The sequence below is a fragment of the Schistocerca piceifrons genome, chromosome 2, assembly GCF_021461385.2.
Source record: "Schistocerca piceifrons isolate TAMUIC-IGC-003096 chromosome 2, iqSchPice1.1, whole genome shotgun sequence".
NCBI lineage: Eukaryota > Metazoa > Arthropoda > Insecta > Orthoptera > Acrididae > Schistocerca > Schistocerca piceifrons.
Window position 1 is genome coordinate 935,510,465 of NC_060139.1, and position 12,812 is coordinate 935,523,276.

The following is a 12,812-nucleotide window of genomic DNA, read 5'->3' on the forward strand; positions in this document are numbered from 1 at the left end:
AGATTGGACAAACTGGTGAATGTTAAGTACAATGTTCCATGCAACTGACACACAAAGATGTGTTGTTCACAAGAACTACTTTCGTGGAGAGAACATCCACAGCCACCACATTCTGGGGCTGCCATGCTGCAGGAAAACATATGACCAAAAAAACATATGACCAAAGCACAAGCATTGAAAGCACTTGTGAGCAGTGGGACATAGGGTTTAACATCACATTTGTACACCACGAATAAATTTTCTAGGAGAACACTCCCTACAAAGGCCAAGACAAACATGCCTGAATCTATTACATAATCATTGGGATCTTTCTGGACTTGATGGACAAAATGTATGACTTGCAGCTCAAGACCAGCCTGTAGTTCCCCATCTGTTTGAAGCATAAAGTCAAGGTGGAAAATGACTGCTTGGACCGTATTCAAAGTCGTGTATTAGGCAATGATCACTGGTACCTTACCCAGACATTCACATGCATGAAGAGTTATAGACTGAGCAACAGGAGAGGCTTTAATCAACAGTAATCCATTGCACATTTTTCATAAAGACTCTACTTCTCTAAATTTATTTTCAGTATGCTCCACAGAAATAATGACTTCGTTGCAGTAAAAGTCTACTGTACAGCAAGTACTTAAAAACTTGTTTTGCTCCTAGATGTCTGGTATGCCCCGCTTTCCAAGGGGTAGCCAGTACAGGGAAAGTAGTATGGTTGTAACTAATTGCATGGAAGTTTTGATTCCTGTCTGAAGAGACAGCCAGATCAGAACAGCCATAATATGCAAAATGTCCACCCTAACGTCAATTACCATGATCAAGGGCTCTACCCACAGACACCACTCACCCTAGCAAAGGCCATCTGGGATGATGGCCATTGCTGGGAGTCCCGATGCTCCAGGAACACAGACATCTACTTCATGGCATGCATGGTGCCCACGAGCACAATTCAGAAAAACTGGTGGTGGTACAAAGGATCCGGATGCAGGCTGCAAAGCAATCACTGATGAGAAAAACACTGGGTTGGGCAGCATGCACAGCAACAGGGTGGTCCAGCTGTCTCTTGGCCGCTGCTTGTCAGTGGTCATTCTTACAGACAGACAGCTTGTTGGCGGTCTTGGTGGCCTACAAAGCAGCACAGTGCGTGCAGCTAAGTTTGTAGTTTACACGATTGCTTTCACAAGTAGCCCTGCCGTTGATGGAATAGGTGATGCTTGTGACTGAACTGGAGTAGGTGGTGATGGAAGAGTGTATGGGACAAGTTTCACATCTAAGTCTGTTACAGGGATAAGAGCCATGAGGCAAGGTTGGTATCAGGGTTGGAGTAACGATGGACAAAGATATTGTGTAGGTTCAGTGGGTGACGGAATAGCACTATGGGACGGGTGGGAAGGATAGTGGGTAGGATATTCCTCATTTCAGGGCACAACAAGAGGTAGTCGAAACCCTGGTGGAGAAAGTGACTCAGTTGCTCCAGTTGTGGGTGGTACTGAGTCATGAAGGGAATGCTCCGGGTCTAGTGTAGCAGGGGATACAACCCGTCGGCTTTGGACAATGACGTCACAAGTCGCCAGATAGCAGTTTACCATTTTCGCTTTTGCTGTTATGTTTCAGTTTCGTTTTTTTACTGATTGCTTAATAAAGTGGATCTGTTTATTCTATCTCGTGAGATTTTTTTTTAAAAAGCCAAAAAACACTTATCAGCCACTGAAGGGAGCTACAACACTAAGAAGAATCGCTTCTCGACTGGCGACTTGTGACGTCAATGTCCAAAGCCGACGGGTTGTATCCCCTGCTACACTAGTCCCAATGCTCCTTTGTGACCAGATGGTGCAGCTCATGGAGGTGATGGCTGACCAAAACTTGTTTCTGTATAGGGCTGGGAGTGTAATTTCTGTCTGTGAAGGCCTCAGTGAGACCCTTGGTATATTTGGGAAGGGAGTGCTTGTCACTACGGTTGTGACAGCCACGAGAGGCTGAGCTGTATGAAAGGAACTTCATGGTACGGAATGGGTGGCTGCTGTCGAAGTGGAGATATTGCTGGTGGTTGGTAGGTCTGATATGGACGGAAGTACTCATGTGGCCATCTTCGAGGTGAAGATCAACATTGAGAAAGGTAGCTTGTCATGTTGAGGAGGACCAGGCGAAATGAATAGAGGAGAAGGTGTTGAGGTTCTGGAGGAATGTGGACAGGGTGTCCTCACCATCGCTCCAGATCATGAAGATGTCTCAATGAATGAACCAGGTGAGAGGTTTGGGATTCTGGGTGGTTATGAAGGCTTCCTCAAGGTGGCCCATCAATAGGTTGGCATAGGATGTTGCCATGTGGGTGCCCATTGCTGTACCATGAATTTGTCTGTAGGTGATGCCTCCAAAGGTGAAGTAATTCCGGGTGAGGATATAGCTGGCCATGATGACCAGGAAAGAGGTTGCAGGTTTGGAATAAGTTGGGCATTGGGAAAGGCAGTGTTCAACAGCGGCAAGGCTATGGGCATTAGGGTTGTTAATGTAAAGGGAGGTGGCGGAATAGTGACAAACAAGGTACCATGTGGTACAGAAAGAGGAATAATGGAGAGTCAGTGGAGGAAACAGTGTCTTACATGTACGAGTATAGTTTACGAGCAATAGGCTGTCTTCAAGAGCACAGATTCTCTCAGTGGGGGCACAGTAACTTGTCACAATGTGCTGTCATGAGTGGTTGGGTTTATGGACTTTAGGAAACATGCAGAAGGTGGAGTGCAGGAAGTGGAAGGTGTGAGAAAGAAGACAGACTCAGCAGAGGGGTTGTAGGATGTGCCTGAGGTCCTGAGGAAGGACTGGAGATTTTGTAGGATTTCTGGAATGGGGTCACTTTTGCAGGGTCTGTATGTGGATGAACCTGACAGCTGGAGGAGACCTCCCACCAGGTATCAGCTATCTCATCAAAGGCAAGGCTACATGTAAAAGCAGTCACTTAATCTACAATCTAAGTTGCAACCACAGCACTGCATTCTACATGGGCATAACAACCAACAAACTGCATGAACAGCCAATGACAAACTGTGGCCAAGAGACAGTTGAGTTGCCCAGTTGCTGAATATGCTGCTCAACATGACATTCTTCACTTCAGGGACTGCTTCACAGTCTGTGGCATCTGGATCCTTCCTACCAACACCAGCTTTCCCAAACAGCACAGGTAGAAACTCTCCCTGCAATGCACCCTACATTACCTTAACCCCCTGGCCTCGACCTTAGTTAATCCCCTTCTTTCACCCATTCACCCACCTACACAGCCTTCAGAATCCTATTTCACAAATGCACCTACAGTCTTTTAACCCTTCCTCTACTTCTCTCTCTCCCCCCCCCCCCCCCCCCCCCAGTCTAACCTCCCGACTGCACGTAGCTACCCTATTCTGTTCTCACCATATCCCTCACCCTGCATGCTCCCACAAGCAGCACTTCACCATCCCCAACCCCTAACCTGCTAAACCTTCCCCTCCACACTCAGCCTCCTCCTTACCTCCACAACCCAGACTGCACAGTGGCCAGCAGTGTCGCCTCAGTGACCAGAGCCATTAGTCACATGTTTTTGAATTATGCTTGTGTGAATGTGCATGTGTCGTCTAGTTTAGAAGGTCTTTTGACCAAAAACTCACATGTTTAGTAGTCTTTTTGTTGTGTCTGTCTGTGACTCAACATTTCCACAACATGATGAGTAGTTATCTATTGTTTTCATAATAGTGTCATTATTCCATCCTGGATCTTCTACTGTTTGACCTATCTGCTGTTGTTTAGTCATTGGCTTGCCAATGCTGTTTGTTGCTGGCTCTTTTCTACATTTCCACTACATGATGAGTAGTGATTATTCTTTTCATAATTGTGTCATTATTCTATCCTGGATCTTCTACTGTTTGACATATTCGCCGTTGTTTAGTCATAGGCTTGCCAATGTTGCTGGCTCTTTTCTATATGAAATAGGATTGGTGTGTGCCCATTGCAACATGCCCCCTCTGTCCTACACCATTCCTTTCCAATCAAGACATGGCCCTGATGGTTACTAGCCAAGTACACAAGTGATTCACAGCGAATAGCCTAATCCTAACTTTTTTCAAAAACAAATATGACATAGTTTCAGAAAATAAATAAAAAACTTCAAGCTCATGAATTGGATATTAGCAACCAGAAAATGGAAAGAGTAAATTGGTCAGCTAATCAAGAAACTTAGATCAGTGTGATTCACACTAAGAGTCATTCCTCACTTTGTTACTGGGAAGTAATGCTGTTGCAACATTTTGCATACTTCCATTCTAGACACTCCTATGATACAATCTTCTGGGGAAATGCTGCAGGAGTTGAAAAAGTTTTTAACTTCAGAAACAAGCATTGGGGCCTTTCATATAAATTCCTGCAGTAATCTTTTCAAGTATCTCAGGATATTTAGGTTAACAGATCAATATGCAATACTCACTGATAATGTTTATAGCCAAACAGGGAATTATTTCAGGAAAACTGTCATTCACAACATCATAAGACAGGCGAAGGCTCTGCTACTCTCACAAAAGTACACACAGGAGTTACTGAAGTTAATATAGTACAAATTATGATGACAAAACATAAAAAGGGTACTTTCATTTATTTTACTATTTTAGTCATTCATTTAAAACTTACACCAGGTTTTAATATTATAAGCAACCAGCTGTTCTTTGAAAATGAGCAAAATAGAATACATGTGATCATGTAATACTGTATTATTTCACTTGACTTACCCAACATTACTAGTACATTACTTGTGCAATATGTAAGCAATAGGACTAAATAAAAATCAAATCAAGCCCTTGCTTAAATCATATAATTTTATGACTTACTTCTGTTTCTACACCTAACTATATTGCTTTTTTTTTTTTTATACTACTTGCGTAATCCTCGAGTGGAACAGAGGGAGGGAAATATGACTTTGGCGCGAATTGTGCCCTCCGCCACACAGCGCTTGGTGGCTAGTGGAGTATATATGTAGATGTAATCTGTCTGCCCACTTTTAATATTTTGATGTAAGTTCCCAGTGTCATTACAACCAAGGCCCCAGAGGCACATATTGATCCCATTTTTCTAACAGCAGTCTGTGATTAGGTGAGCACCTATTTCAAGACTGAAATCACGTGACAGGATAATATAGGTATACACCCTAATATATGGTATCTAAACTCATTTGCCAATGAATTGGAGTAACAGTAGAACTTTACAAAGGATCTCAAGGGAAATTAAAGATGGAACAGCTGAATTGTGAATCAGTGTTTCATACGATTTTAAAAAAAATTAAATCATAAGGCTACGGAGGTGGATGGGTGAAGATAAGTGATCAGTTTTTCTTTTTGCAAATAACACATTTGCTCTTAATCATACACATAAAAGGTGTTGTAAACATCTGCACGTGGGAGGCCCATTGTTAACTTTAGCCGGAGTAAGTGTATTCTTAAAGTCATCTATAAGTTGTGCTTTTCTGTATAAGACTACAATTGCTAAAAGAAAATAACGACATGAAACTGTAAGAAAATTCAGGAGGATAACCTTGTGTGTTCTAGTCTTCATTTCTATGAGATATTTCTTATAAATCACAATACAACACCTGTAAGAATTGAAAAAATACTAGCAACCAACTAATTAGGCAACACCACCCGGTCTGAGATAGTGAAAGTCACCAATTTCTGGAAAATATAGCAATCAAGGAGCTTAATTTTCTGTATCTGTTTACAATACTACTAGTGGGCCATTCCGTGCCAAGTGGTCTAATATCGAGAAATGTTCCCACATGACCATCATGGATTTTGATGAAATTTTGTATGAACATTCACACATGTTCTCAATGAACACTGGTAAAGCTTCAGTTTCAGAAATTCAATACTTACAGAGATATAGTCACTTGTTTGAAACCATAGCACAGCTTCCAATAGTGCATCCTTGAATTTTCAGCAACTTTGAGACGAGATATCTCTGTAAGTATTTGCATGAAAGAAACAAAACTTGGCCATCTTATACAACTTTTAGAACTCTTTAAAGTAAAATATTAAGAAAAGGATTTCTGAGTCCAAAAGTAATTGTGGGATGTACATGAAACTTTGCACACGATAACTCACCAACACAAGGTCTTAGAATATAAAATTCCATTCTCCTATTGCTTTCCATTATTTCACAAATCTAGGATGAAGTTGACAATTTTTCAAAAAGTGCTAAAAATGGGTATTTTTAGTCAAATTTTTCAAAAAAGTGTTTTCTCCAAACTCTTCTAAACTATGGTCATTAGAAAGAGCATATTCTAAACTATCTATAAAAGTGGATTTGGTTTTGTAATGCAAGCATATAAGGCCCTAAAAAGTAGCATCATCAAAGAGACGCACTGTAAGTTTGAACAGATTTTTCTGGCACTCAAATTATACCTGAAACCTTTTATTATGCCTAATAAATGTTTATTAGTGCCTTGAATAATTGAAATAAAAAGATCTAAGATCTAGTAAATAGGCAATGAGACTGTCAGAAAAACTTGAAAACTATGAGAAGTAGCCCTTCTGCTTTTATTGTAAGTGTTCATCTGCATAAAACTCTTCTTATTTGTAAAAAAAAGGAGAGAGAGAGAGAGAGAGAGAGAGAGAGAAAGAAAGAAAGAAGAAGAAGGAGAGGGAGAGGGAGGGGGGGGGGGGGGGGGAGAGAGAGAGAGAGAGAGAGAGAGAGAGAGAGAGAGAGAGAGAGAGCATAAAGAATTTAATGAATAATAGCTTCATATTTTTTGTACTTCTCAAAATTGTAAATATTTACAAGTGGAAAATGAAGACCTAATTTTTGGATTCAATTGTATAAAACATTTTTCCAAAAAAGAATCAGTTTGCTTGAATCATGCATCAAGTGATGTAAATTTTCCAATCAATATTGCAGAGATTTTAATACCTAGGTGTTGTAACCTGTGAATTTTTGTCTTAAAGTTATTAGGGAAACGTGTGAAATTGGTTGGTTAAACATCTAAGAGTTTTAATTTTTGTATTTAATCACACTTAAATGTAGCCTACTACCTTGGTAAATATGTAACCACTAGTTTCACAGAGAAAATTCACAAGATTCACTGTTTATAGAAAATATAATGGCAACAATTACTTTAACAATCAGACTGTTTCATTATTGTGAGCCTTGTTTGAACAATCAGTATTTCAGTGGTGTGTTTGCAGCACAGTGAGTGGGTTCTCTTGACTGAGTGTGGATTGTTAAGTGATTTGTAAGACCATCAAAGTTTGTAATCTCATTTACTAAAAATTGTTTTCATTGTGTCTCTTATTACATTTTTTTCATTGGTATTATACATTGTGTATAATTTCATTCAGTAGCAATTTGTCTGAAATTTAAGCACATTATAATTTGCACTTAGAGGCCAAATACATTATTTAGTTACTGATTAAAGATGGATGCAGAAGGGAACAGCATACCTTCCTGCTCAATTGGGCAAGGAGATAGTGGAACAAAGTGTCATGTCTTTTTCTTTGCCAAAAAAGCTGCTTTAAATGGTTTGCGGATTTTAGTGATGAGGAAAAAGAGTTGTTGGTCCGACGTTCTGAAGCAAAGCTGGACAATACCTCTCAAGTTTGCCTACACCATGAAGCGCTGTTATTGACACAATATGAGAGGTTACAAAACAAATGCTTCAATCCCTTTGGGAAGGTGAATCATAATGGTAAGGCAAGAATTCGCACTCTTGATACTGAAACAGCTAATAAGGCTTCTGATATGTTGAAGAAGCAGCTTGTTAATAACATAAAGCCAGGTCAGAAAATTTGTCCGGCTTGCAGGACTACCTTAAATAAACACCTGGACGAAGCTTTATCAGCCTCATCAGCACATTCTGATGAGGACTTTACACCAAAAGAAGAATTAAATAGTAGCTTATTGTCTATCATATCAAAAATTGAAATAGGTTTGAGGAAACAATCTAAGGAACCCAAGAGTGCCTTCTAATTTTACACAGAGCACTTAAATAATTTTACTATCAGGCTTGGGAACCTGTGTAAAGAAACCCTTATCAAGCTTGGGATCCTGTGGTAAAAAAAACGCACCCGTGGCTGTTGTTGCTAAGCTATTGGGCGTGGCCCCTATGGCAATGGGAATACTAGTTATCTCAGGTGAAATGAAACTAGCAGTGGTTAAGCCACCATGGACCATAGCAACTCATTTATACACTTCTTTTCCATCAGTAAGCTGGTGTTGTTCATTAAACGGGCAACTAATAATTAGATGATTATGCAAATAAATTTTATGATTTACATTCATTCTTAATAATAATAGTGTGTGTGTGTGTGTGTGTGTGATATGAGAGAGAGAGAGAGAGAGAGAGAGAGAGAGAGAGAGAGAGAGAGAGAGAGAGAGAGAGGGGGAGGGGGGTGAGGTGACAATTAAGAAATAACATTGTTTCTATTTTTATTCTTTTGCTACTCGAACTTAAGCTGGGTCCTATTCATCAGGACTTCTTATTTCACTTATCCCAGACATTAATAAACATGTATAAGGCAAAATAAAAGATTTCAGGTATAATTTGAGTGCCAGAAAAATGTGTTCGAACTTACAGTGTGCCTCTTTGATGATGCTACTTTTTAGGGGCCTTATGTGCTTGCATTGCAAAACCAAACCCACTTTTATAGATAGTTTAGAATATGCTCTTTCTAATGACCATAGTTTAGAAGAGTTTGGAGAAAACACTTTTTTGAAAAATTTGACTAAAAACACCCATTTTTAGCACTTTTTGAAAAATTGTCAAATTATCCTAGATTTGTGAAATAATGGAAAGCAATAGGAGAATGAAATTTTATATTCTAAGACCTTGTGTTGGTGAGTTATGGTGTGCAAAGTTTCATGTACATCCCACAATTACTTTTGGAGATATAAAGAACTAAAGTTCACATTTTTTTAAACAGCTATTTTTTCGCCCAACTTTGCTTCAAATTATCTATATTAAAATTGCTCAGAAATCCTTTTCTTAATATTTTACTTTAAAGAGTTCTAAAAGTTGTATAAGATGGCCAAGTTTTGTTTCTTTCATGCAAATACTTACAGAGATATCTCATCTCAAAGTTGCTGAAAATTCAAGGACGCACTATTGGAAGCTGTGCTATGGTCTTAAACAAATGATTGTATCTCCGAAAGTATTGAATTTCTGTAACTGAAACTTTATCAGTGTTCATTGAGAACATGTGTGAATGTTCATACAAAATTTCATCAAAATCCATGAGGGTCATGTGGGAGCCTCTAGACCACTTGAAATGGAATGACCCTAGTCTGTTTCAGTTTTCCATCATCATGATCTGAGATGTCATTATTAAAGTTTAAAAAATGTTTGAACATGATGGATCATCGGTGAATTCCTTAGTACAGAAGGAAAGCTAATATGGAAGGCACTGAAGGTTTCACATGGGAGTGAATGTGGCATACTCCATCTCAGGGAAATACAGAAGCGTCCGATCCCACCCGTCTGCTTTGACCCATGACGTCACAAGTATGGCGGAAACAAAAACAAACACACACACTTTCCACAAGAAGCCTAATGACACTAACGGGACAAGCGCGGGAAATGGGGTGTTTTGGGTGGGGGGCAAACTAAATATAAACAAATTTAGACGTCTTGCGTAGCTACAACGTGTAAGTGAAGACAGCCATGCATGAATACCCACCCACCTCCCCAAGGGTCGTAACCCCTGCAACCCATAGAAGATAAAGATGCTTCAGTAGCTGATTAGTGTTTTTTGTCATCAGAAAGATAAATATAATAAACTAAAACAGAAATTCGAGGAAACAGATAATTAAAATAAGTAATAAGTGTTTTTAAATTAAAAAAAAATCTCACGAGATAGAACAAACAGATCAGAAAAGTAAATAAAATAAGATAAAACAGAACTGGAGACAGCTACACTCAAACCAAACTCCGTGCCATCATGACGTCACACACGACAACACCCTTACGTCACGGGTCAAAGCCGACGCGTTGGATCGGGCGCTTCTGTCGACCCCATCTCAGTGAAATAATATATGAAGCTGGTAAGTGAGTGTTGGTGGGTCATCACATAGAACAAATTTAAGAAATGAGGGAAGAGTAAATTATCTATTGTTACTGTTATTTGCTATAGAGTAACAGGTTATGAAACGACAAAAATTTGATGAACACATATAATATACAGGATTATCGTATGGGTGCACACAAGTAGTAACCGACTATCATCAGAGTAGGTGTAAACACAAAATGTTTATATGCATCAGACCTCCTTCACTATTGTAAATAAGCATATCTTGTACATAAACAATTTGATACATGGTTTGGGACAGTTATTTTATTGCTTTCTTGAGATAAATCACAGAAAATTGCATGTAAAACATAAAGCAAACATTGCTTTCAACTTCTGTCTCTCTCACTCAATCCTGGAGGACCTCATTCACTACGGATCAATTGGAAGGGAAGTAAATCTAATCTAATCTCATTCACTCTCTCACTCTCATGCACACGCCTGTCTCCCTACATTGTGCTGAGTCAACTGATATATGAGAATTGCTGAGTCAAGTTAATAGGTTTTAAAATGGTTACTGTACGACCACATTTCACTGCCAAACATTGCTCATATTTGCTTCTGTACAACATGTTCAATTATTTGTTTATAAAAACATCATATGTGGGCTTTATCATGACATGTGATCAGAATTTTTAACGACACAGATCATTGTGACCACCATCTAACCGCAAAGTCGTAAGTACGAGGACAGATATAGCAATTCTTCAATGAGACTGAACAGTTCCATACGTAGGTTTTGTGTGACACTATGTTGTAGGTCTCAAGGCACAGCTAATGAAAGATTGGTGATATTATTTAATTTCATCCAAAACTAAATCAATATAAATAAACCTGATTGTCCACAATCCCTCGTGAATGTTATTAATTCAAGAGGAAAACAATGAAAATAGACATTGGGAGAGAGCAACTATTTCTAATATGCTGAGTTCATACCTTGTTGCGGTGTTCCTTTCTGCGCTCTTAGTCTTGTCCAGTGTTCGGAGATATTCATTATGACTAGTGGGTGCAACGAAACAGAAACACTACCAACAGTGCCAGACGATGCCATAACACTTTTAGCTGGAGCCGTCTCGTCAACCTCCATTTCTGTTTTCTGAGAGTTACTCATCGTGATGCGATAAGCGTGTCGGTAAAATATGAATGAAGAAATTACAGTCTTCTTCCAAATTCGCCTGCAGACGTTTCTAACACATATTTACACTCATACTTTCGCTACCTTGTGCATGTTGTTCTTTGACAGTGTGATGTTTCTGATTAGCGACGCCAAAGATTTAAAATTAACGTAACTTGTGATAGCGAGCATCGTTGACGTCTTTAGTTATATTTATGTTAGACTGTGGTTATATTTCGTAACAAATGAAACTATCAATGCAGCTTGTATAAAAACTAAAACTTTTCGAGGCTCAAAGAAATTATCAATTTTTTTTTCCTTTTTATTGGCTTCTATATTATCTAATGTGTAATCCTACTAACTCATAAAACGTAAGTTATTAACGGTTCTTTTTCCATAACGCCCACAACAGACGAATATCTTTGACTACTGATTTGTTATTTGAGTGTCGTCAATAGTACCGGAAGGAATACGTACAGCAACAGCGAGTTGAGTACCATACGCGAACATACAGGAATTAAAAAGTGAATTGCTGGAACAGCACCACGTGCATGGACATCAGCATGAATCTGAGTTATACTACGGTAGCAATGTTTCTGGGCAGCAACAATTCTATATGAAATAGTACCGTTAACTGGGGTGAAGTGATCTAATGTGATGGACTGAGACAAAACGCAGTGTTTGATATGCCTCTATATAGGCAACGCAAAGTAAATGTGGCGACATTGACGTTTCCCAGGCATGCACGTCAATTTTTAAAGCATGAGGCAGTCAGCTGTTGTTTTACTGCTAATTTTGCTGATTAGTTGTGTTGTTTACTATAAGAGACTGTGTTGTGACTTGTCCCATATTTGAATAAAGATGAATTTCCTGCAAAAGGTAAGGAACGTAAATATGATCAATAATTTTTTAATGATATTCCAAATTTAAAAAAGACTTCTTTTTAAAAAATGTAAAAAAAAATAAAGTTGGTTCTGCCCTGGACGTACCACTTCTCTCCACTGAACCTAAATTTTTCTAATTCAATGTTTTTTGTATTTTCGGTAGAACAAGATGCCCACGTTTTACAATCAGCACAATGCTGATGATTTAAATAAAGTCGTAAATGAAGTAAAAAATGGAAAATTAACTTTGGGTGCTGCATTGGAAAAGTGTCACAGACATGGCAAAGATATTTTGAAAATGTAAAAAATCCTCAAAAACACTCTTGGCATGCAAACAACTTTGAGTTCTGTAGAAGAGCCTGTATTGAAAGGTGGGTCTTATTCATTTTCTATGTTAACATGCAGTATCTAGGCCCTGCCAGTACCTAAATAAACATGTGGTAATTCCAGTCCTAACGCTGACATGGTAGAGGATGGAAAACACCAACCTGTAATGAGACGTAGAAGCACAATGCAATTGAACAAAGCGAATGGCGAGCAGACAAGGCCAAGAGAGCAGATTTAAAGATGATAATGTGAGGGATGAAGAAATCTAATGATGGATGGTCGCCACAAACAGTTACAATTAGCAGTCCACTATGGTGGATATATTCCAAGAATAAACCTGATATAAACAAATACAAATGCAATGATTGGTCAGAAGCTGTAGCACACGTTCACTGGTGTTGTTATTCTCTTGGAAGTATGTCCTACTTATGT

At 38.9% G+C, this 12,812-nt stretch overlaps 1 protein-coding gene across 1 annotated transcript in view; it reads right to left on the bottom strand.

Annotated features, from left to right (window-relative positions):
- LOC124776712 (COP9 signalosome complex subunit 6) overlaps positions 1-11,329 on the bottom strand; it is a 37,647-nt gene extending 26,318 nt beyond the window's left edge. The window contains exon 1 of the mRNA XM_047251824.1: positions 10,992-11,329. Coding sequence (XP_047107780.1) covers positions 10,992-11,166 — 175 coding nt within the window. The 5' untranslated portion in view covers positions 11,167-11,329. The remainder of the gene's footprint in view (positions 1-10,991) is intronic.
- Between the last annotated feature and the right edge of the window lie 1,483 nt (positions 11,330-12,812).